The 23,419-nt window shown below is 41.6% G+C and overlaps 1 protein-coding gene across 1 annotated transcript in view; it reads right to left on the bottom strand.

Annotated features, from left to right (window-relative positions):
* The window catches only part of MAN1A2 (mannosidase alpha class 1A member 2), a 155,008-nt gene extending 133,050 nt beyond the window's left edge, over positions 1 to 21,958 (bottom strand). Inside the window, exon 1 of the mRNA XM_026104860.2 lies at positions 21,039 to 21,958. Coding sequence (XP_025960645.1) covers positions 21,039 to 21,346 — 308 coding nt within the window. The 5' untranslated portion in view covers positions 21,347 to 21,958. The remainder of the gene's footprint in view (positions 1 to 21,038) is intronic.
* Positions 21,959 to 23,419: the final 1,461 nt, after the last annotated feature.

The following is a 23,419-nucleotide window of genomic DNA, read 5'->3' as shown; positions in this document are numbered from 1 at the left end:
GATTTAGCTTGAAAACACTCCCCAGCAGATATCAGAGGCTTGCTGAAAGCGATAGATAAGAACATCACAGAGAAAGTTGCATGAATTCCTTATAATGGGAAGAGTTTGATATAAACATATTAAATACATAATATACCTGGATATCCTCAGTATCTGCATATGATAGCGTAGATGACATTTCTGTAACATACCACATGGACATTATAAGCTTGTCATAAGCAAAACTTCTTTATCAACAAGAAGGGATATATTTCAAAGAACTTGCCAAAAAACTCCACTAAACATGGGAGTCCAGGAAGAACAATAATAGGAAGAGGATAAACTACTCCTGGTCTACTCTTGTTTGGAAAAAAAGAAAAAAACAAAAAACAAAACAGAACTCCAGAAAGCTTTCCAAGCAACACAGTTAACAAGCAAACACTTCCATTAACAAAATTATGTAGACGTGAGTTAAGAATAGATTTTGAAAGTTGTATTTAGTTTCGAATATGTAGTCAAAGACAACCAGAAAAAATAAAATACACTGGCTGTAAACAGTAACAGAGTAAAGAGATAGTGTAAAATAATGTTGGAAATGTAAAGTAAGTAACCTTATGAGCAGAGGTTGGAACACTAGAAAGGAAAAACAGGGCACCAAAAGACATTTATTGTCTATAGAATTGTATTTCCTAAGCAAACTAATAAGCAGCAAATGCTAAAAAGCATGACAATTATCTTAACATCCCTGTGATCCACAACAGGAAGCTTTACATCCATGACAGACTCCACAATTTGAGCTAATAGAAGATGACAACCTCCTGCTATCAGTTACTATGTAGGTCAACAGCAGAGGAAGAGAAAATACCTTGACAGGGTTTCACATGTATCAGCTTGCAGTAGAAAAACAGAGACTCATGCTACAGTTTTACATTATATTTAAGCTGATCTAACACCTAGCTACTGCCAAGTGGAAGGTCCCACTCAACTTTGCACCAGCACCTGGCAAACTGATTGAGGATCTCAATGCAGTAGACTATCTGGGAGCTTGGCAGGGCTCTCTTGGATATTGGCTTGTTCTGAGGGTTTTTGTATAGCTTTAACTTCCTGAACTTGCTGACGGTATGACTGGATGACAGCCAAAACTGACACTAGGAAAGAAATACAGCCATCTTACCTCTGTGGCCAAATACATACAGTCGTCTGTGGCCAAATACATACAGTCGTCTTTTAGTAGTCAGCCAGAAAAAAATGTACTGTAGCTTTAAGGTGACTCATATAGCAAAAAAGGAAACTAACTGTTGATCTTGGAGGTGAATAGCGAAAACCAACAATTAAAAGCCATATGCCTGCTGGAAACTGATGAATACAGATAAAATCATTGGCCGCGATAAATGAATTATCTGATTGGACAGCCCACATGAGAGGAAGACTAGAGATCACCAATGACCATGGCACAAGCCATGGCAGGTTAAGTTTTGGAAATTTCTTCTGACAACCTCAGAGAAAACCCATTTGCAGACCCAATTTCCAAGTGGGAAGAAGGGGAACCTGCCTTCACTGCATGCCCAAGGCAGAGAAACCACATGCAAACACTGGCCTGGATTCGTAAGAGCATCCTTGAATCAGTGAATCAGCATCATCATGAGTACCATCATCATGACCACCATCAGCATGAGTACCCTCTTCCCAGTCACCAGTCAGAGAGTGCACAGGAACACAACTTTCCTGGTATTGCTACAGTAAGTCACAGATAGCTAGAAAGGTGGTGGCTCTGTAACAACAAGTCAATCAGCATATGAATGGGCCAGCATGAAGTTTGTATGACCATGGGTGATGCTGTTTTGTTAGGTTTTATATTGTTTAACCAAAGCATTAGTAATATGATCAACAATAGCAGTTGGAATATTGTTTTACAAAATAAAAGATACTATAACTCAATATTCCCTATGTTGCCATCATCCCTGTGCAAATCATTCTTTAAATTTCAGAGCTTTAGCTGCCCTATGAAAACCAGCTCCCTTACTCTGTACGCTGGTACTCAGGAGACCAGGCAGCAAGCCAGTGAGTGATGAGATGAGCCAGCTGAACATCACTGATCATTACTGGCCAAATCAGCCCTCCCAACTGGCTGACTGCCCAAACACTGCTGTTGTGGCAAGGGTATGGGCAAGACTGAACAGCCAGGGACACAACAAAACAGGACATGAGCTTCAAGTGTTATGGAACTGCATGCTCAGGAATTTTAAATTAGAGCCCAAGCTATAAAAACTGTCTTCTGTATATAAATTCACATGGCCATTACCCCCAGTCATTCCCTCTCCACCATCCCATCTGTCTCCTCACTCAGCCAAGCAGTTTCCACTCCTGCAGTTTCTCCCAAAGATATTGCTTCCTCCATCAGCTAGGGTCATTCCTTACCATCCTAAATTTTACTTATGCATTATTGAGCAGCAGCTCACTTCAAATATTGCCCCTCCCCAATGTTACACTGATTATCAGTCTTGCATACCTTACTCAGCCAATACCAGCCTCTTCTTATGCCTCAGACAACATTCATCTTTTCCTACTTAGTGCCTTTTGCTCTCCTCCCCTTCTTCCCTACTTCACAGCCTTCTTTTATTATATCTTCTCACATTTTGCTCAGTGTGCAGTTTCCATCTCCAGCTTCCAAAGAAAAATTAATTACTCCTTCTCAGCTTCCAGTCCCCACCAGGGCCCTCTGCCAGCTCTGACTCACTTTCCTCCTCTAGGTTCCTGTTCCTAACCAGTTACTTATTCCCATTTCCCCACTCTATACTGGAGAAATAAATTAACGTCTTCATCCTGATGTCTGTGTTCAAAGGAGGTGTACCACAATAAATGACAGCTCCTTCATTTTACATCATGAGTTTTCTTGCCAGTCTGAATTCTAGAAGTAAACTTAAGAATCCTCACAAACTGAAGAAAAAACAGCTAGAGAAAGTTAGTAGTTTAAAGCAATAGTGGATGAATGGTCCTAGTTCAAAATTCTCAGTTGTTCAAATATTAAATAAGTTGGCAGCTAGCAAAAATATACATAAAAAGAGAAAAGCTATTCCAAAGGGAGGGTAGCAAATATTGTTTAACACAGACTCAGAAGTGGCAAGCTTCCAGGTAAGCAGATGGCACTAGACTTCTTTGCACAGGACTTCCTCTGGCAGGTTCTACACAGTTCTAAGGAAGTGACTACTGTCACACTGATGTTCTGTCAACACAAGTTGCCACATTTCCATAACGCTGATTTACTTGCCTACAGTTGTTTTGTACATCCCAGGAGCAATAGTGCTTTAAGTACTCTACTGACAGTTCACATGTAATGCTCAGATTTATGCCCCTCCTTTGAGTGTTGCCATCTAGCTTCACGGTAAATTGATACCTGCATATCAATCTGCTTAGAATCAGAGTAGCAGTCAATGTTCCTAGCATCATAAGCCATGCATTTAAACTTTTATATGGCAAAGAACTTGAGGAGGAGGACAAATTCCCAGAAGCTATCTGTAGATGAGACTGATAATAGCTCTTCATTACTGGGGCACAAGACTATGATGGGTGTGTGGCTGTGTCCAAACAGGAACTAAAAATACAGGTCTCAGCAATTTCCGTTCACTTGCTTCCTCTCACCACCAGGAATCAGTTATACACAACCCTCCCGGCCAATGCAGCTTCAGTGCTGGTCAATTAATGTGCTGGCATGGGAGCAACATCTGATCAGCCTGAAAGCCACAGATCAGCTCCCTGCACTGTAGGATTGGCAGAATCAAACCAGTCACCAGCAATCCCTTCCTCCTATGTGGCAGCAGTTCAGAAAGTAGACCTTCACAGAAACTGGAAAAATTACAGGACAACAAAAAAATAAATTTAATTTGATCTCAGTCTCAGAATTTCAATAGCTCTCAGAAGATATTCATGACATAACACAAGAAAATCCTGAGAGTACAGAAGCTGCAGGCAATATTCTGTTGTTAAAGACTGTAAAGACAGTCCTTATTTCAGGAAAAAATATATATATATACACACATTTAACGCTGATTACATACTGTGATTCAAAAGGAAAGTGAAAGCGTAGTAAGAATAAAGTGTACTAAGGATAAGTTGATAAGTGTAAAAGGACACAGGCCATATACTGCAATAGTAATACAGGATTAATTAAAATGGAAATATTCTACAAAAGTTCTTCTCCCATAGAGAACTTCTTGGAGTGGTTAAAAGAAAAGAACAGTAAAGTTTTACACCTTTGCTTGGCAAATTAGCCAAAACAGTCATTAAATATAGAGCAACAAAACACCTGGAAATCATAACATACAGTCTAATCCACACTGTTCCACAAAGCAAAACTGTATCTCATTACTCCCAAAGTTCTTTAATCTTGTCCATAAAGCACAAAATGCAAGACAACTACGTGACAAATCATTTAGCCTTCTAAGCACTTCTTATTAGTGCAGTAATTTTTTTTTTAATATGGAAACTTACTAACTACTTAATGATTCAAGAAAAAATAATCAGATGATGGGGTCTTTTTCTAAAAAAAAAGTCCAGAAAAGAAACGGTGGTCCAATAACTCCCCTACCTCCAAATACGACAATGTAAGGTTCACACTGCTTAGTACATTCATGAATATGGGAAGCAGTTATCTTTTTTGCCATGAGAGAACACAAACACAGTCCCTACCATTCCCACAAATTAGACAACCAAGTTTCCCATATGTGGGGAAACTGCAAGGAGTGTAAGTGATAAGCCTCACCCTGAAAAAGACACCTTCCCATTACAATATCTTCCCTATTGTGTAAACAAAATTGTTGACAAAGTCATCTAGATTAGCCAAGTCCAGCATGGAGTCTGAGGAATGACAGAGAGCCACAAACAAGTCGAATATGTTAGCACCAAGATGATAAACACAGCAGAACGTAAAAAAGCATAAAAGAGGAAATTGTGAAGTGTAAACTACCCCTACATATTACAATTAAGTCAGCATCACCTAAAGATGACTTGGCATTCTTTGGGAATTGCTAAATGGATCTTCATTCATATATATCTGTAATAAAATATGTCAGGATACAACGAATGAAACAAAATATGACACATAAGCAGCAATGTATCAGCAGTACACCTATGTAATTATCACGGATATGGTTTTTTTCAGAAACATATAAAAATTATTAAATTAATGCAATGAGGTGCTGATTAACACCTATCAGCACAATTAGGAATATACACAATTGTGAAATACACTAATATTAAGTGTTTTGCAGACTACAGACTTCATGATGTATGCAACAACAGGTGAGATGGACACAAACTATTCCTGACACTACCAAGACAGAAAATACACAGAAGTACTGTAGTTCAGAACATGCATCTAAAATGAAGGAAAAGTCAAGGATATAAAATTGCTCACCAATTTATTGTTCACTTGTTTTTAATCACTAAAATCTTCTCAGATCTTCCAGACAGTGCATACTACATATTGTTTTTGAAGCTATCTTCGTTAACGCTGCTTAATACAAACACATACAGATCCAGTGTATAAAGTCAGACTTCCTTCCTCTTCTCCAAAGCCAATTTTCTAAATTCCCAGCAATAAGTCATGCAATTTACAGACAGCTGCAGTCAAATATTTGATTTTTCAAAAATTAAATCAAAATCAGTTTCATTAGCTCAGCTGATTATAACAACTCCCTTACCTTTTTCATGAAATTGTTAGTCATTTCCCTAGAAATTACTATTTGTAATAGTACGTAATTAAGGAAGAGATGATTTAAACAAGATAATATTGTTGATTTGACTAATGGAAACTCCAGATGCATGGTGGGGGGACCTCTTTCCTTCACTGGCTGCGTGCAATAAAACCATGTTTATTTTCAGAAGTTCAAACCCAACAGTTTCAAATATGCTGGGCCAGAGTAAACAGGCAAGCAGTCCCAAGATCACCCAAGAGGTGCAACTGTCTATGACTCAAGATCTAACATGCGCTTCAGCACAGCTTTACCAAAATCAGAGTGAAATTGCTGAGACAGTAACTTAATTCAAGAGAAAAATATTGACACAGAAAGGCACGAAACCTTAAGGAAAAAGTGGAATCAGAATATAATGACTCAGTAAGACCAAGGATCAACCCATTCTGAGTAGCAAAGGAGATTGAGCAGAAGACGCTTTGACATCCTAAGTTGCATCTGCCAGGTGAGCACGGACTCATCAGGCTCCTGCTTTGGGGTGGTAAGCACGTTAATCCTCAGTAAATAGCTTGGTCTGACTCGCTCTGTGCGCTCATCAGCCTCCCCCCTCCCGCTTTTAGTCATTATCACTTTGGATTCCACAGAGAAGGGAAGGAAGAAAAAAAATAAAGTACACAAAACATGATATTGGAGATAGCCTTTGACATCCAATTTAGCTTTCATTCTTGAGAGCTTCTGAAGTTTATGGAGGCTTTTATTTACTTTTCCTTCTCAGGGGTTAAAGTTTATTCTTCATGTTTTAAAAGAAGATGAGGCAGTACTAGTCACCTGCCAACACACAGCAAAAGTCTTTGCAGGAGAAAAAAAGGTTGAGACAGGTTTGGGCGAAGGATATCTGATCTGAAACACAGTATGGTATAAAGGGCTGTAAGAAAAACTTCTCGGGGAGGGGGGGCATACTTTCATCCAACTCCTCCTACTCCTCCCCACCACTTTCCCAGCTAAAAATAGCAGAGGAGGTGGTGATGCTGTAATTGTAAATTTTGTAATTGTTTGTAAATCTGCAATTGGAAGAATGGTAAGGACAGACAGCTTTAGATGTCTCCCATTACTGACCCACTGGATAAGATTTGGCACATTCTTAGCCATTTTATTTGAAATGTCAAGCATTAAACTGAAAGTGGTATTGTCAAATTGCTAAAAATGACTGATTTATAAGGAGAAGTAGAATAGTAGAAGCTGAAAATATAAACCCAAAAACTGGCTGCCACCATTTTTTTTTAATAGTTCAATGTAAATATACAACTTTCTAATCCCAAAAGGCCTAAGTGTTATTGGACCCATCTGAAAACTGGTGAGGAAGGAAGGTTATGGCTGAGGCACTTTAAGATGCCTTGCATCACACGTTACAGTAGAAGATGCAAGCAAAGCAGATGGAATGACTTTCGGCTAAGCATAAGATTTAAGGAATATTTTGAGGACTTTTTATGTTTCCATATATTTTCCTAGTTACTGGAATAATAGTATTACATAGTTTGCTTTTTTTAAAGTCTATACTCCGAACCTGTGAAAGAACAAAATAAACTTGCTGAGGAACCTAAGAATAGCAAGGGGTTATGAGTTTTTCAAAAATTATATGCACCATTTGCAGTTGGGGGTGGCTGTTGGTTTGTTTGCTTGCTATTGTATGAAAGGAAGCTCCACAGGCATTTGCTTGGGGAGTTTCTTTTAAACTCAATAGCATTTTAAATTTTCTCAGGACCATCACCAAATTCTAGAGTACGAAAAATTTGAACAAAATTATATACCCTGATGGACTAAAGAAACTGCCGATGACTTGATCAACTGATCAGATGACTTGTGTCAATACCTGAACCTTCTAGAATGAGCAAACGTGGCATTTTCTTTGCAGTGCCTTAGAGTTCCTCCTGCAAGTATTCCTGCAGGCTGCTTTACCACTTGAAATGTCACGTATTTCATTGAACATAATGATTCAGGCATCTTGCCAAACTGACATCAATATGTCAAGCCCCATTTTTCTTTGTAATAGCAGTAGACTGCATGAGCTAGTCTCGCTGTAGTGTGACAGCCAGATGCTATTCTGAGTAAATTGTGTCTAAATAGGGGAGGGGAAAGAAGTCAAGCAAAGCACTCTGCATAACTGCAATAGCATATCCATCTGAATAGATAGCATATCCATCTGAATAGAATTAGTGCTCCCAAGTGATTTATAGAAACCAACATCAAAAAACTACAGATATATAAGGAAAAACAGACCAAACCAAGGACCTAGAGTTCATGTGTACTGTTAGTAGCACAATCACAAGAATTCTTTTGGTTCAAAAACATGCATAGGAACAAAATCACCAATAGGCATTACACTGAATGAGCCAATGAACTGTTCCCATAGCCTCCTCTTGCCAAAAAGCAGCTGTCAAATGTTGCAATACCAACATATGATTGAGTAAGAGATGGTCAGAAAGATCCCAGGCTCTCTTCCATCATTTTATTTGTTCATGTCAGGTAATACCAAGACTGAAGGTGTGCTCTGTTTTTTTAAGACTTCCCTTGGTTACAACTCTGAATGATTCTGTTTGGCAACATCATTATAAGAAAAAGCTGCAACAAGTTTATATGGAAGTTATTTGCAAAAAACATCCAGTACAAGTTCTAGTCACCTCATTAGCCATTTGTTTTAAAGTTTCACATACAACTACACGTGTTAAAATGACAAATGACAACTGACTTCCACTTCACAGAGCCATTCATAGATATCAAAGAACAACAGAAAGTATGGTATCCTTCCATAGATACCATCTTTCAAAATAAGAAAGTTCACAATCACAATACAAAATTCTCAAAAAAAAATTCACCATCATCAGGATCATAGTTACTGCAAAGCAGACGAGTTCCCTTCCTTCCTCCCCTCCATCTATTTGGGATGGACATCACTACTTCATTTCACATACAAACAGGCAAAACGTTCATATTGTACCAATTTTTAACCACAGCTCCAACATTGTTGCTTTTACATGTCTAAATAAAATTTTTAACAGCTCAGACTAACAACAGCTGGTTAAAACGGTGATTTATTAGATACAGAGAAAAATTCAGTTTGCTGACTCCTTCTCAGTGATGCCCAATGACAGCATGAGAGGCAATGGGCACAAATTGAAACAGGAAATTCCATCTCAACACAAGAAAGCGCTGAACACTGGAACCCCCCAGAGAGGTTGTTGAGTCTCCATCCTCAGAGATGCTCAAAATCCAGGTCTGAGACAACCTGCTATAGCTGACCATGCTTGAGCAGGGGCGTTGGACTAGATGATCTGTAGAAGTCCCTTCCAACCCCACCTATTCTGTGATTTTGTGAAGAATAAAGCAAATCTATTTTTTACATCCTCACAGTTTTGTGTCATCAGCAAACTTGCTGAAAGTGCCCATCTGCCACATCATCCAGGTCATTAATGAAGATGTTAAACAGTATGAGCTGCAGTATCAACCCCTGGGGATCACCACCAGTGACTGGCTTCCAGCTGGACTTTGTGCCACCAATCACAACCCTCTGAGCTCAGTAGTTCAGCCAGTTTTCAGGCCATCTCACTAACCACTTATCTAGCCCACACTTCATCAGCTTGTGAGGGTGGCATGAGAGACAAGTGTCAAAAACCTCACTAAAGTCAAGGCATATGACATCTGCTGTTCTACCCTCACCCACCAAGCCAGTCATCCCATCGTAAAAGGCTACTGGGTTGGTTAAGCACAATTTCCCTTTCATAAATCCATGCTGACTTCTCCCAAGCACCTTCCTGTGCTTCGTATGCCTCAAAACAGTATCCAGGACTAGTTGCTCCATCACCTCCACAGGGATCGAGGGGTGGCTGACTAGCCTGTAGTTCCCTGGATCCTTCTTCTTGAAGATAGGGGTGACATTTGCTCCCTTCCAGTCCCCCTGGAATCTCTCCTGATCACCATCACCTTTTGAAAATAATCAGGAGTGGCCTTGCAGTGACATTGGCCAGCTCCCTCAGCACTCAGTAGTGCAAGCTGTCAGGTCCCACAGACTTGTGTATGTACAATTTAAGTGATCCTCCTCCGTCATGGGTAAGTCTTCACTGCTCCAGACCTTCTCACTGGTCTTGGGGCCTGGGATTCCTGACAGTCGGTCTTACCAGTAAAGACTGAGATGAAGAAGGCATTCAGTATATTTGTATTTTCTTTCTCCTTTGTTACCAGGGTCCCTGCCTCATCTAGCAGCAGGTCCACATTTTCCCTAGCCTTCCTTTGGCTGCTTATAGCAGACTTTCTTGTTGCCTTTCACATTCCTTGCCAGTTTCAACTGGTAGCCTTTAGCTCTCCTAACCTCATCCCTGCATGTTCAGAGAGCGTTTCTATATTCCTCCTGTACCACCTGTCCCTGCTTCCACCTCCTGTACTTTTTTTTTTTTTTTTTTTTTGAGTTTAGTCAGGAGCTTCTTGTTGATCCATGCAGACTTCCTGCCACCTTTGCTCAACTTCCTGCTTGCTGGGAGGGACCATTCTTGAGCTTGGAAGAGGTGATTTTTGAATATCAATCAGCTTTCTTGGACACTTCTTCCCTCCACAGCCATATCCCATCAGATTCTTCCAAGCAGGTCCCAGAGCACACCCAAAGTCCTCTCTCCTGAAGTCCAGGGTTGTGATGCTGCTTTTTGCCCTGCTCCCTCCCCCCAGGATCCTGAACTCCACCACCTCATGGTTGCTGCAGCCAAGGCTGCCCCCAGCCTTCACACTTCCTATCAGTCCTTCCTTGTTTGCAAGCACAGCACCTCTCCTCACTGGCTCCCACCTGTTTTAGGATGTTATTAATGCACTCTAGAAACCTTCTGGAGTGCTTGTACCCTGCTGTGTTGTCCCTCCAGCAGATATCAGGGGGGTTGAAGTCCCCCATGAGGACCAGGGCCTGCAAACATGAGGGTCCTTCCAATTCTCTGAAGATGGCTTTGACTCCTTCCTGATCAGGCAGTCTATAGCAGACAGCCACTACATCACCAGCCATGCTGGTCTGCCTGCTAATCCATAAGCTCTCAGCCAAGCCCTCACCTGTCCCCAAGCAGAGCTTCATGCATTCTAGTTGCTCTCTCACATACAGGGCAACTCTCCCTCCTCACCTGCCTGGCCTGTCCTTCCTAAAGAGCCTGTATCCATCCATTGCAGCAGTCCAGATGTGTGAACATGCTTTCATGTTGCAGGGACAAAGACTTTGATGCAGATGGAGCTTCAGAAGGAGGATGTAGCTCTGCAAGCTTTGGGTTGCAGGGAGTGCCTCAGGCCTCTTTGCCTGCAGGAGGTGTGCAGCACTCAAGGAGCTGAGCTGCCAAGTCAAGAAGCTGCAGGAGGAGGTTTGCAGACTGGGCAGCATCAGGAGGAGATGGACTAGGTCTTCTCTGAGCCTGCAGCTTCAGGAACCCAAACCCCCAGTTGTAGCAGAGGGGCAGGCAGCATCAGTTACTATCAGTGCAGGAGGTGGAAATTTCTGCAATGGTGAAGGCTGGAAGCTGGTGACTTGTGGCACCAAGGTGAGAGCTCCCGCTCCACCAGAAGACTTGGAGGTTTAATGCTTGCTGGGGTTCACACCCTGGATTTTGTGGAGAAGCTTGTCCAGCCTTCAAACTATTACCCCCTGCTGCTCTTTCTTGTGGGCACTAGCACTCCCTGCAGCCCAAGGCTTGCAGAGCTACATTCTCTGTCTGAAGCTCCATCTGCAAAGTCTTTCATGTTGCGGGGACAGTTACTCCAATAGCTGTTGGGGACCGTGCCGTGTGGTGCATCACCACCATGGCTGAGGACACATGTTGCTGGTCCGATCAGCATTGCCAGGCCCTTCTTTGTGCCCTGCTGCACAAACCAGTGCATCTGTTAGCTGCGATCTGGGCCTGGCTCTTACAAAGGCCTCTCCCTAACACTGACTAAAAGGGTGCTTGACCCTCCCTAATCAGGGCTCAGCTGGAACTCCAACACCCCCCTTCAGAACAACTGACAGAGCTCCTTAGCAGCTGCTAGAGCTTCTTAGAAGTTAAGGCCTCTTGTGGCTGTCCTTACCTAGCTGTCCTTATCTGTCAGTAAGGACACCCTTGAGCTCCTCAGAGGGTTCCCAGGAATCCCTCAACAGTCTCAAAGTCTCAAGAAGACAAAAGACACAAACTTCCCATGTGTTTAGATTTGTCTGTTTATTGAAAATCAGCTGTTTCAGAGACCCATCATGATTTTAATTGCCATGGATTCCACTGTCTCTAAAAAGCAGAATTACTCACAAAAAATAGGAATCCAAATTCACTGTATGAAACATTCCCTCTATAATATCAGGACACAGTCATGCACTTACTCTGGAATACTCTCTTCTCCAAAACACTGTGCATTGTAATTCAGAATTCAATACATGTGTTACTTAATAATTTGGAGAACACTTTCCACTTGAGTAGAAACCAACAGCAGAACAGATGTTTTTAAGAAACTAAGAATGTGTGATTACAGCACAGGGAAAACGGGCACATGCTTACATCATCTGCAACCGTGAAGTTTAGAATAAAACAGTTTCAGTAGTTCCAAGATAAGCCTCCATTAATAAGACATTTAAAAGGTCACTAGAAACACATCAACAGTTCATAGTCCAACCAGTTTATGTTCACGCTACCATTTCTCAGGACTGGTTTTTTGGGGTTTTTTTTTTGAAAAGGCATACAAGATGTTCTGTGTCATTCTGCAAATCTTTACAAGCAGAAAAATCTGTGGTCCAGAAAACCAGTTTAGGATTTCCCCCTCCCCCCCCCCCAATACACTACAGAGAGAATGCAAGTATTCTACAGCAAAAAAAGATTCCATAACTTGCATATAATACATAGAGAAAACAGTAACTAACACTCAAAAATATAGTAAATTTGTAAAGGCAGCAACATAGCCAGAAAAACCTGCTGAGAAAATGCTACATGCATTATTTAAATTTAATTATTTTTCCTAGCCAGCAGAATTAAACCACAAGTGCAACTGAAACCAGTAGATTCAGCATAGGTTTCCATCTCTGGCAGAATGCTCACAGAGCAAGCACACGGCAAATGTCATCATCTACTTCCAGCTGAAGGCTGTGAGGAAGATGCCACTCCCACAGATTAGATTTTTTCTTACCATTCATGAGCACATTAAGATTGATTCAATAAAAAGTAAAATGGATTAGTTTGATTTACCACTGAGAGCCATCTGCCCATAAAGTGACTGTACATCTGAACAGCTAGCACATGTCAGCAGCTCCAGAAGAAAAGTGATGACAAATTACTGAAGAGGAGAAACTTAAGCTACCTGACTGTACAAACTTCAAATGCCTTGCAGGCCTAGTAAGCAGCGCTTAACCTGAACGGAGATGAACGTCATCTTACAAACATCTTTCAGGACGTGAACAGCACACATTACTTCGTGTCTATTAACAGCAGCAAATACAAATGTCAATCTTCACATTTAATCTCATTTAAGAGCTCTTAACACATTACACAGCAAGTATTTTCATTATATACATTCCCTTAATTCTGTAAATAATTTTGCTTATACCACGTTCATCAGATCATATAGTTTTTTAAAACAACAGAAAACCATAAGTCCTTAAATGCCTATCTGTCTGCTGTAAGCCTCAACAGTGGCACTACAACAAGGAGTTGAGGAAGCTTTTACAAAATCCTCTGAAGTTTTAAGATGTGATTAATAAGTAAGAAAGCACATAAAATATTAATGAAACTAATGTTGAATACCATATGCAACATAATCCAGTTCATGGGTTTGCATCTTAAGCATACTGAAAAAACTGGAGGCAGCAAGAAGGAATCATAAAAATGATTCAAAGTGCAGGCAAATAAATCCTATGAGCAGCAGAGCTAATGAAGTCCAGTTTTTTCCTTGAGCTTTTTTGTCCCAGTGTTTACTACAACCTCAGTAACGCATCCTATTCCTATTAGCGTCCCTTAAAACTCCTCTCTCTTTCTCCTGCTAAAGCTTTAATTTGCAACCCAGTTTTCCAGCTATGGATGTGTGCATTTGCTCTCAATAGAGCTAGATAGTAAAAATGTAAAAAATAATAATAATAATAATACACATAGACACTGTATTTTCATTCAATAGAGCTAGATAGTAAAAATGTAAAAAATAATAATAATAATACACATAGACACTGTATTTTCATTATCAAGCAAAAAAAATCTTAAAAAAAATTTAAGGAAAATGGAAAAAGGAAAACTGGAAAAAGACCATTCTTATTTCTTGAATTCAATTGTTGAGTTCTAAAATTCAAAGAATAACAATGGAAACCACATGGATCAAATGGAGGTAAATAAGTACATTGTCTCTAAATGCCCTCTCTGATTACAATTTTTCCAAATACCTGAATTTTGCAATCAGTTTTTCCCCTAAGGCTTTGTGGAGGGTTTTTCCTTAATTTCTCTCTCCTTGCTTTGGCCTCATTATCTTTACCTTGCAGAACATTCCTCTCCCCTCGCCACAAACAATTAACTTGCAACAGAACTCTAGGAATTTTAGTAATAAAGTGACAGTCTAATTATTGAATTAAGACAGATTATGGCACTCACTTGAAATGAAGGCAAAAGAATAAATCCCACAAGCTCTATCAAAATATCAGAACACACTGAAGTTCCACTTTGAATAACAGTGATGATAAATAACAACAGTGATGATAAATAACTGCCTACCTATCAGACCAAACATTTCTGAACATTCAGAGTTGCAACAGTAAAAGTGGAAGATGGTGGAATAAAGGCACTGACCATGTTTTGGACTTCACAGGTTTTTTAAGGGAGGCGAAGGACATGACAGGCAAATTAAGACTTTTTCAAAATATATCTGGGGGAAAATATTAACATATGCTTTTATAAAAATTCACAGATAAAAGATTTGAGGCCACAATACTTTTCTAAACCAAATCTAATCTGAGAGTACAGTGCTGTAACCCTCAAAAATCTCATATGCAGATTGATATCAAAATTTCCCTTATGCAAGCTGAGAGAAACTGCTAACACGTAAGAGCAACAAGTAATCTCTACAAAATTTTTGCCCCCTTTGCCCATGTTTAGTCTCAGTTCAATTGTTATGAAAACTTGTACACAAAACATATGATATCACCAAACTTATGATTAGTTTTACATACATTTGCTACAAGAAAACACAAAGACCTGAAACTCCAAACTAGCTGCCAAGGGCCAGGATGTTTGTATTTACTACAATAAATTAGTGAGATCAGAAGATCGAAGAACTCATACTGTAGCATGTCCACACTTATCCATGTTGCTTACTATTGCTTACATTGTTGCTAACATCATAAAATAACCCACATTTATGCTGAAGTTCTTCTGAGATTTTAATCTACAAAACTCCAAATGAACTAAAGTACTGCTGCCGCCTACCCTCTACCTGGCCTAAATCCAACAAGCAGACTTTCTGCAGCTTTCCCACACCCAATTGTTTTTCAGCATGCACACAAACTTGAGATCATGCAGAAAATTAACAGGTTTAAATTTTTCTCAAACCAGAAAGGCTAAAGACTGGAGAATACCAGCTCTAGCCCCCTCACTTTCATACTACAGGAAATCCACAGCAAATACTTTATTAAAATGGAATACAGCAGGAAAACTTGAAGAAAGAAGCACTCTACATGTGATGTATACTGCTAAGAAGCAGGCAGGAGGGGAAGGGAGGGAGGACATCTAGACAGATGGTCTAGAACTTGCATTTTGTAAATCAAAGACAAAAGCATTTCTCATCCTATTATATAATGCACTAATTTCAATAGAACCTTGTGAAATAATACAATGGGGTACCTCTCCCATAACCCAATATAACTTCAGGAGAAATGCAAATGAAGTTTTAAGGAGTATGGTTTGGGGGCTCCAGAAGTTAAAGGACAAATTTCCATGTATCTCCAAGTACCAGCATTATTTCTCAGTCCTCCCTCCAAATGAAGCCCAGAACAAAGAATGACGAGGGTTTAATAAAAACTCCAACTGAAAAACATCTCCTGATAAGGAAAGATAGAGGACAGTGCTGTTGCAATAGCGTGGATAGCTGAAGACTGAGACCAGACAGTTGACTTCTCTGCAGTAGATATACCAGATGTTTTTGAACCCTAACCTGGAATAGACTAGTCCTGCCCTCTTCAGGTCCACTGGTATCACCGTGAAGACCTACATCTCCTGTATGCTGGACCCTAAAAGTCCCTTAACTTCTAAACCAAGCACCTCAGCTTAAACTTGCTGCCCATATAGCACAGAGACAGTGAGATCTGCACTGAAGACAGACTCAACTTCACACAGCAAAAAATTCAAACAAGTACTGAGTTCGGCCCCAGATGCCACAGTGGCTACTGGGTTTTCAGTGGAAAAGATGAGTTCTCTCAATTTTTTTTGTTGTATCACAATAGCAAATACTCAACATTGCACTTAATGAGCTGTGGCTAAAGTAAAGGTGGGGGAAGAATTGGGGTGGGAGGAATTACTTTATACAATTTTATACTTGACAGCTTGGCGAGAGAAGACAGAAGACACTGATACCACTGAATAACAGAAGTTAAAGTTACTTCCTCTGCCCACTACTGCTATGGCTGATTAAACCATATAGACCACAGAAGACAAAAGGATTCAAAGGAAACATATTAAGCCTTTCATATTGCTTTCAAAAAAAATAAAGGAAAACTAAGACAAAGTTCTTCAGAATTATATTTTTATTACTTTTACATCTTAAAAGTAGAGACACTTAGCTGCTACTGTCATAAAGATAACTATACTGAGCAACAGAAGAGTGCTTTCAGCCTACTGCCATGCAGCTGCTGACACAACTGGTGCTAAGAAACTAAGCTTGTCATTTTTGCATAATACAGAAGCCAATATTCCTTAGCTTCACAGGAACAAAATCAAAGGCATAATCTGCACTGATCTGTACCTACTTACACAGTAAGTAGGCAATTGAGGTGGTCAGTTGTATTAGGAGCACCTGCTATCAATCTGCTGGCAAGAGTTTTTTCTTTTTTTAAAGCATAGATTTGAGGTATGATTACTTATGATTTGAGGTAATACACAGGAACTTAGCAGCTGAAGATACAGCTCTGCAAATTTTGAAGGACTTAATTGTTGACAGAACAATAGTCCAAGTGCTATTACGAAGTGGCTTTGCAAATTTGAGTTCATAAAATTACATATTTATTGCTTCTATGATTAATATACTTTTACTACAGAAGTGATTTCAATTTTTATCAAGTAATATAAAAAGTTGTTGTTTGACACATCATTAAAGAAACACATCTGTTTAATTTTCGTATTAAAGATAATCTGATTTAAAGAAATCTGATAAATCAAGGAGATTATATGGCATCTGCATTCTCACTCATTTACATTAGGTGGCAAGAAACCACACGTATGTTGTTTTGGCTCCAAATCTATCTTTCAGAACTAGTACAGAAGAATAAAGTACCTAAAATAGTTGTAAAGAAAATGATGAGTGAGAAACAGCTTAAGTGTTCTAGCATGGCAGGAAAGATGCATAAGTTTGTTGCAGGATTTTGGATAACTGTCACTTCTCCTAAATTTTGCAAGACACTAGTTTGTAGGTCCAGATCTGTCTTCAAAACTGTGCTTCTCTTGTTCCAGAGCCTCTGCAATATCCTATTTGAAACAGAGAAATTCGTCTTTGAGAAGTGAAGTGGATTTTCAAAAAGGGTCTGTGTGCACATTTTTCAGAAGATCCCAGACTAGTCTTTTCCACTCTCCTTCCTCTTGGACACAAGATTTGAGCCTTTATGTTACCAATCTATTCCCCATGTCCTACCCTGGAAGCATACATGAAGCAATTACTCCGAAATGAAAAGCAAAAAATGAACATTAACTTGCACAACAACTTATCCATTTCCCAAAATATCAATCACAGCTTTGTTTCAGATGTCAAATATTTTCTTGCAAGAAAGCTGTTTTTCTTTAGATGACAGGCAAGGACACTAATTCCTGAACAAATACTTAAGACTGCCAGCAAGAGGATGGGGATTCCCCCCGTCCTTTCCTGCAAGGCAGGGCAGAAGGGAGGAGGGACAGGAGCAGGAAAAAAAAGTTAATGGAAAAAGTAAAGATAACATCTCCAAGAGATAACCACTTTAACTAGGTTAATAAGAAACACTCAAGAATGTCAAGGGGGTCCAGGGGAGATGTAAGAAAGCAACGTCGGGAAATACAGAGAATTTCTAGTGAGAATCATTATTTGTACACAACAGTAAAGCAAGCCTGTATGACAGCCCTCTACCTACATTGTCGCTACATTTTGCTGCAAGACAGAAATATGCATATCCTCCACTAGCCTATCAAGCTCAAAGTTTAAGGGACAGGGAAAATGAGGAATAACATATTATATCCTAGATACATAGAGAGCAGCATAACAAAGATAAGTAGTTTTTATCATTTTAGAAAGGTCAACACCATCATTCATAGAAAACAAACTTTCCCTTAGTCACTAAATCAACATGCCCATCATTTCAAGATTAAGTGTATAATTCATATGAATGACCTTCCATCCAACATCCTCTGAAGTCCCACAGTTCTTGGGACAACAGCTTGTCAATCCATTAGCCCACTTCGCATCTGAGACCACATTCTCTTCTGGATCATCAGTTGATTATTTTCTCTTGATCTTTTTTTCATTGCTTATCAGCAGTATTGAAAAAAAAAAAAATACAACCAGTAGGCTAGCTGCCACTTGATTTAGCTCCTTGATGGTAAATTGAACAAGCTTTTCATCCCCAAATGGGATAACAAGCGATCTAGAATTCACTGCTGAAGACCTTTCTCACAAAACTGACTGTCAAACCAGGCTTAGCTCGGTCAGCGGTTCTGCAACCTAGTAACAGTAACTGAGCACAGACACTGACAAATGAGTGCCTCTTCTTCCTGCACATTGACCATGTCAACACCAAAACGGCAAATAGCCTAACAATAAAACTATCTGGTAACAAGCCAAGAAAGTTGCTCCAGAAGTAAAGTATAACTACCGCTTCATAATGAATCCTGTAGCATTCACACAAGGGTCTTCCAAGCAGGTTAAGCAGGTAGGCCTTTTTAGCTAAGACATGCTTAGAATAATCCACCGGTTTGCAGGACTAAAGCAATAGGAATAATACTTATTTCTTGTTCAGCTACAAACCAAAAGACAGTCGTAAAATTTGAGCATGACAGGGACAATTTGGAGTATGTGCGCAGGATGAGTATACACACTTACTGCTTTCATAGGAACCATAGAAGAGTTAACTGGTAACCACTTCTTTTAAGGACAGAGCCCAAATAAACAAAACACATTTAGCTCCAACAGTTAATAAGTTACTGTTCCTCTACAAGTGAGGGATAAAAGGAATATACACTTCTTAATACCATTCCTAAAGCTGTAGCCTCAAGAACTACACTTAAAAAGGAAACCTGAAAGGACCCAAGCATGTAGGTTATAAGAATCAAGAACATCAGCTCAGAACTCTCAGTATTAACAAATGCCTTTTTTTATGTTCCATCCACTTGGCAACACAAGATGCGTTCAGAGCTGGAGTTCTGAAAATTTCTGGGTTTGTTTCGTTTGTCTTCTATTCTAGAATTCGATTTTGACTGCATGAGACCACAGTGACTGGTTAAGTTCAGAAACAACAAGACCACAAAGAAACAAAAAAAATTAAAATATGAGAACTTCAAAGGCATATTAGTCAGAATGTCTAAACTTAAATTTTGTGCAACATTTAACTGCACCAGCAAATTAACATTATTGACAGGAAAAGTCTGTGTTAAATATTAAGCATCCATCCCTTTCAGTTAGGGAGATGGGAGAAAGAGCTTGTGATAAGTGCTCCAAGACATCAAACAGCAAAGATGCCTTAAGGAAAACTAGCACAGTGTTCAGGTAGTCTTTATAACCCATAAGAGCAATAAAAAGAGACAATTACTTCCCTGTTTTAATCTAGCATAAATAAGCTTTAAATAATTCTTATGGTATGTCAAAAGGATAAATATATTTCAGACTGTTCCTGAAGGAACACTATCAGCATAAGTAACATTTCTTTAAATTTCATTATATTACTAATGTGAGTACTGAAGAGCACATTATATTTTATCATTCACCATCATCCCATTTTAAATATCTTTGACATTGAAGAGAGATTAGTCAGCTTCACTTATCTATGATCCAGGCACTAGGGGGTGATTTAAGCAATTAATACATATTAGAAGCAAATATACTGCAAAACCCTCATTTAAGTTTTTGAATCTCAGTTTGAGGTTTAACTTCACCTGACCCAGTCTTGAACATTTAGAGGCCTGTGCTGCACAAAGTTTCAGGTGGCCTCAACAGACTATCAACTGCATGATATTTACCCCTGTTACACTTAACTACTGTTTTACTTCCAATTTCTTTACACTGGTAAACACAATTAAGGAAATTTAATCACCAACACCTCCGATTCTCTGGAACAACATTAAAACAACATTAAAACAACAGATTTTTAAGAGCTAGAAAAAGCAATCATGCCACCTGCACTAATTTTATCTCCTGCATGTCGTAGGCTGATAGCCTTTGGGACACTGCATGAAATCTGTATCAGATAACAGTTTTATGTATACTGTTCACCAAAGAGGTGCTTTGAGTCAGGAGGCAACACCTATGGAAAAGATTTAGCAGTTTTTCCAACTACTTACACTATTCCCACAGATGCTGTAACATCACTCTATTTTTTCCATGACTGATCTAAGGTATTGCCTAGCATGGGAAAACAATCACCAACCCATTGGAGGAGAGCTCAGCCTTAACCTTACAGTCCTACCTACTTAAGAAGGCCAAACTTAAATTCTCATTTGAAAAGAAAACAAGGAGACAGAGCTACATAGAGCAGCTGAAGGATGCAAGGATAGGCAGAAAAGAACTCGGAAGCTGGAATACGCTGGGAAGCCATAACACAATTGGAAAGAGCAGCAGCAGCAGGATGTGAGGGACTCTCACTTTTCATGGGCCTATCCAAACACTCCAAACACTGCTTCTAGACAGCAGCCTCTTTTTAGACATGCAAGCAATCATAACTTTTACATTTGCCAGAGGGAAGTAAGACAAACAAACAAACAAAACCAGAGACATTACCTTTAAAAGACAGATTTTTTTTTTTTTTTTTTTGGGGGGGGGGCGTTATAAAACACCTGAAAGCTACAGTGTTTAGGCCAGCTAGAAGCCCTTTTTAAAGGTCTCTCTTGAACCCAATCCTGCTCCCATCTGGATTCACTTGCCGTAGCAGCAAAAGTGATGCACCGTGTCCTTACTGGAAACCAAACCACTTACCTGTGCCGGTGCTCATCGTGTCCTTGCCCATGGATCAGGAAGCTTCCGAGGTTTTTGCCCCCTTTGCTGGTATCCACGTGAGGAATTAGCACATCCTCCAAACCCAGGTCAAAGCGTTTGTGCTTCGAGGAGTCAGGCAGGAAGAAGAACGCTCCGAAGCACAGAGTGATGAAGGCACTAAGAATAAGGAGGAGGATAAATTTTTCGGAGAGTCTCAAGGTAGCCCTGTGGTGCGGGAAGGAGGAGGTCCCCAGGTTCAGGGGGGGCAGTCTCCGCCCGGACAGCGGCAGCAGGGCGGGAGTGGTCATCCTTCCGTTAACGACCACCCGGCGGAACTCGGCTCATCTCCCGGCGCGGCGGCGGCACCCTCAGCCCGTGCGGAGGCTGGCGCTGGCGGCACTGTCCCCGCTCGGCTCGGCCGGCTCTCGGCCCGGCGCAGGGGCGCGGGGCGGCTTCACCATCCTCCCCGCGGGCGCCGGGCCACGTCCCCCGTCGCGCGCCCAACCGCCGCGGCGCGCGCGCGGGGGGGGGGGGGGGCGGGCGGGCCGGGCCGCCCCAACGGCCCCCGCCCCCCCGAGGGGGCTCCGGCCGGGCGGCGCCGCCCAGGTACCTGCGCGCCCCCTCCCGCGCTCCGCCGCGAGCAGGGCCCGAGTGGGCAGCTCCGGTCAGCGGCGCTCCCCGAGCTCCGCGGCGGCTCGCCTCCGGGACCCCAATGGCAGCGGCGAACGGCAGCAGGCTCCTGGCACCGCGGCCGGGCGCGCGGCGCCTCTCCAGCCGTGTCCGCGGGGCCGGGCCGCACAGAGGTTCATCCCCGCCGCCCCGCGGGCAACGACGCACAGAGCCGGGAACGGCTACCGCAATTCCACTCCGGACGCTCTCCCCAGCCCCACTGCGCCTGCGCGGCGGCGTGCGGCGCACGCGCGCTGGGGAATGCGAGGTCTCTAGGAAGCCGCTGCCAAGAGAGCCCCGCCCCCGCAGGAGGAGGGGCGGGAGGGCGCGGCGCGCTGCCGGCCGCCTCCGCTGCCCGCAGCACTGGGCTGGGCCGCGCTGCGGCCCACCGCTCGCGGAGAGCCGCCCAGGCGGCAGGCAGGCGCAGGGGTCCCCGCACTAGCGTTACCGGTCGCGGTGCGCGGAGGGGAGGCGTTGCGCCGAGGCCCTGGCGGTGCGCGGCCGGCGCAGCGTCGCCTGCCGAACGACTCGTCGTTGCCCGCTGCGGAGCGGGCCGCGCCGCGCCGCGGTTTGGGCTCGGCGGCGCTTGCGTCGCGGATCAGGGTGCACGCGAAAAAAAAATACGGAGTGATTTTGGAAAACAGAGCGTAGGCCTGGTTTGGTGGGAAGCGACTTAAACCTGTTCAGTAGTGCAACAGGGAGGCAGAAATAATTATCCTGGGAACCTTGAAGATAGGATCAAGCCCGGTAGAACAGTAATAATGTTGGACAGCTGTCAGCCTGAGACATGACAGACACATCCCCGAAGAGCTGCACAAAGATCTAATGTAAACATGCTTACCAAACACCTACAGGTACCCTGTCTTCATCACTGTGCACATACTCAGAGGTGGTTATTTTAATTTATCTTAGCAATCAACCTGGATGGCAGAGCATAAGGACAGGTGATGTCCTGGTAGCTGAGATCTAAGGATCTGCAAGAGACACTGCCAAATCTAGTCACTTCAATGGCTCTACTGAGACCTCCCATTGAGTGCCCAAGCCACTTCAAACAGGTGGGAATAGTAAGTCAGAAAGACTGTGAGAGGGGATGCAGGGACAATCAGAGAACATCTCTGAATTGTCTTTTACGAATATTATCTGTGACCCTTTTACCCTGCTCAGTTATGCATTGTTGCCTGCCTGCATCCACAAGAAGTCAAAGTTCTTTAGTCTGTAAATAGTTACACATAAAATGAAAAGTAAAGGCCTGAACAAGGCTTCTGCAGGAACCAGATTCAAAGGCATTAAAAGAACAAGAACAGGTCCATAAGTTTGGGAGGCAAGTTACACCTCCAGCTCCTTTCAGGGTAGGATGTTTTTACTTTTTCAAGATTTAACAAGATCACCTGGACATGCTGAATTGAAGAAGGTTAGTGCATAGCTTCTGGTCCAAGTGCGGATATCCTATGGAAATTAACCCCCAACAGAAGTTACTTTGGGAGGGCTACAGGTAGGGAAAACAGCTCAGCTAAACCAAACATTCTGACAGTCAATGCAGCTGGGTCAAAAAAATTCAGACTGTTAAACACTTAGTGTCCATCAGGGTACCCAAAGTTAACTTCCTATACTGACAGTTATCACCTGGATACCAGACACCATAACCCAAATACATTCCTTATTTCTTCCTTTGTAAGGAAACTGTTTGTCACTATCACCAGTTACAAGGACCT

The sequence above is a fragment of the Dromaius novaehollandiae genome, chromosome 1, assembly GCF_036370855.1.
Source record: "Dromaius novaehollandiae isolate bDroNov1 chromosome 1, bDroNov1.hap1, whole genome shotgun sequence".
In the NCBI taxonomy this organism is placed as follows: Eukaryota; Metazoa; Chordata; class Aves; order Casuariiformes; family Dromaiidae; genus Dromaius; species Dromaius novaehollandiae.
This window is presented reverse-complemented; position numbering and strand designations above follow the sequence as displayed.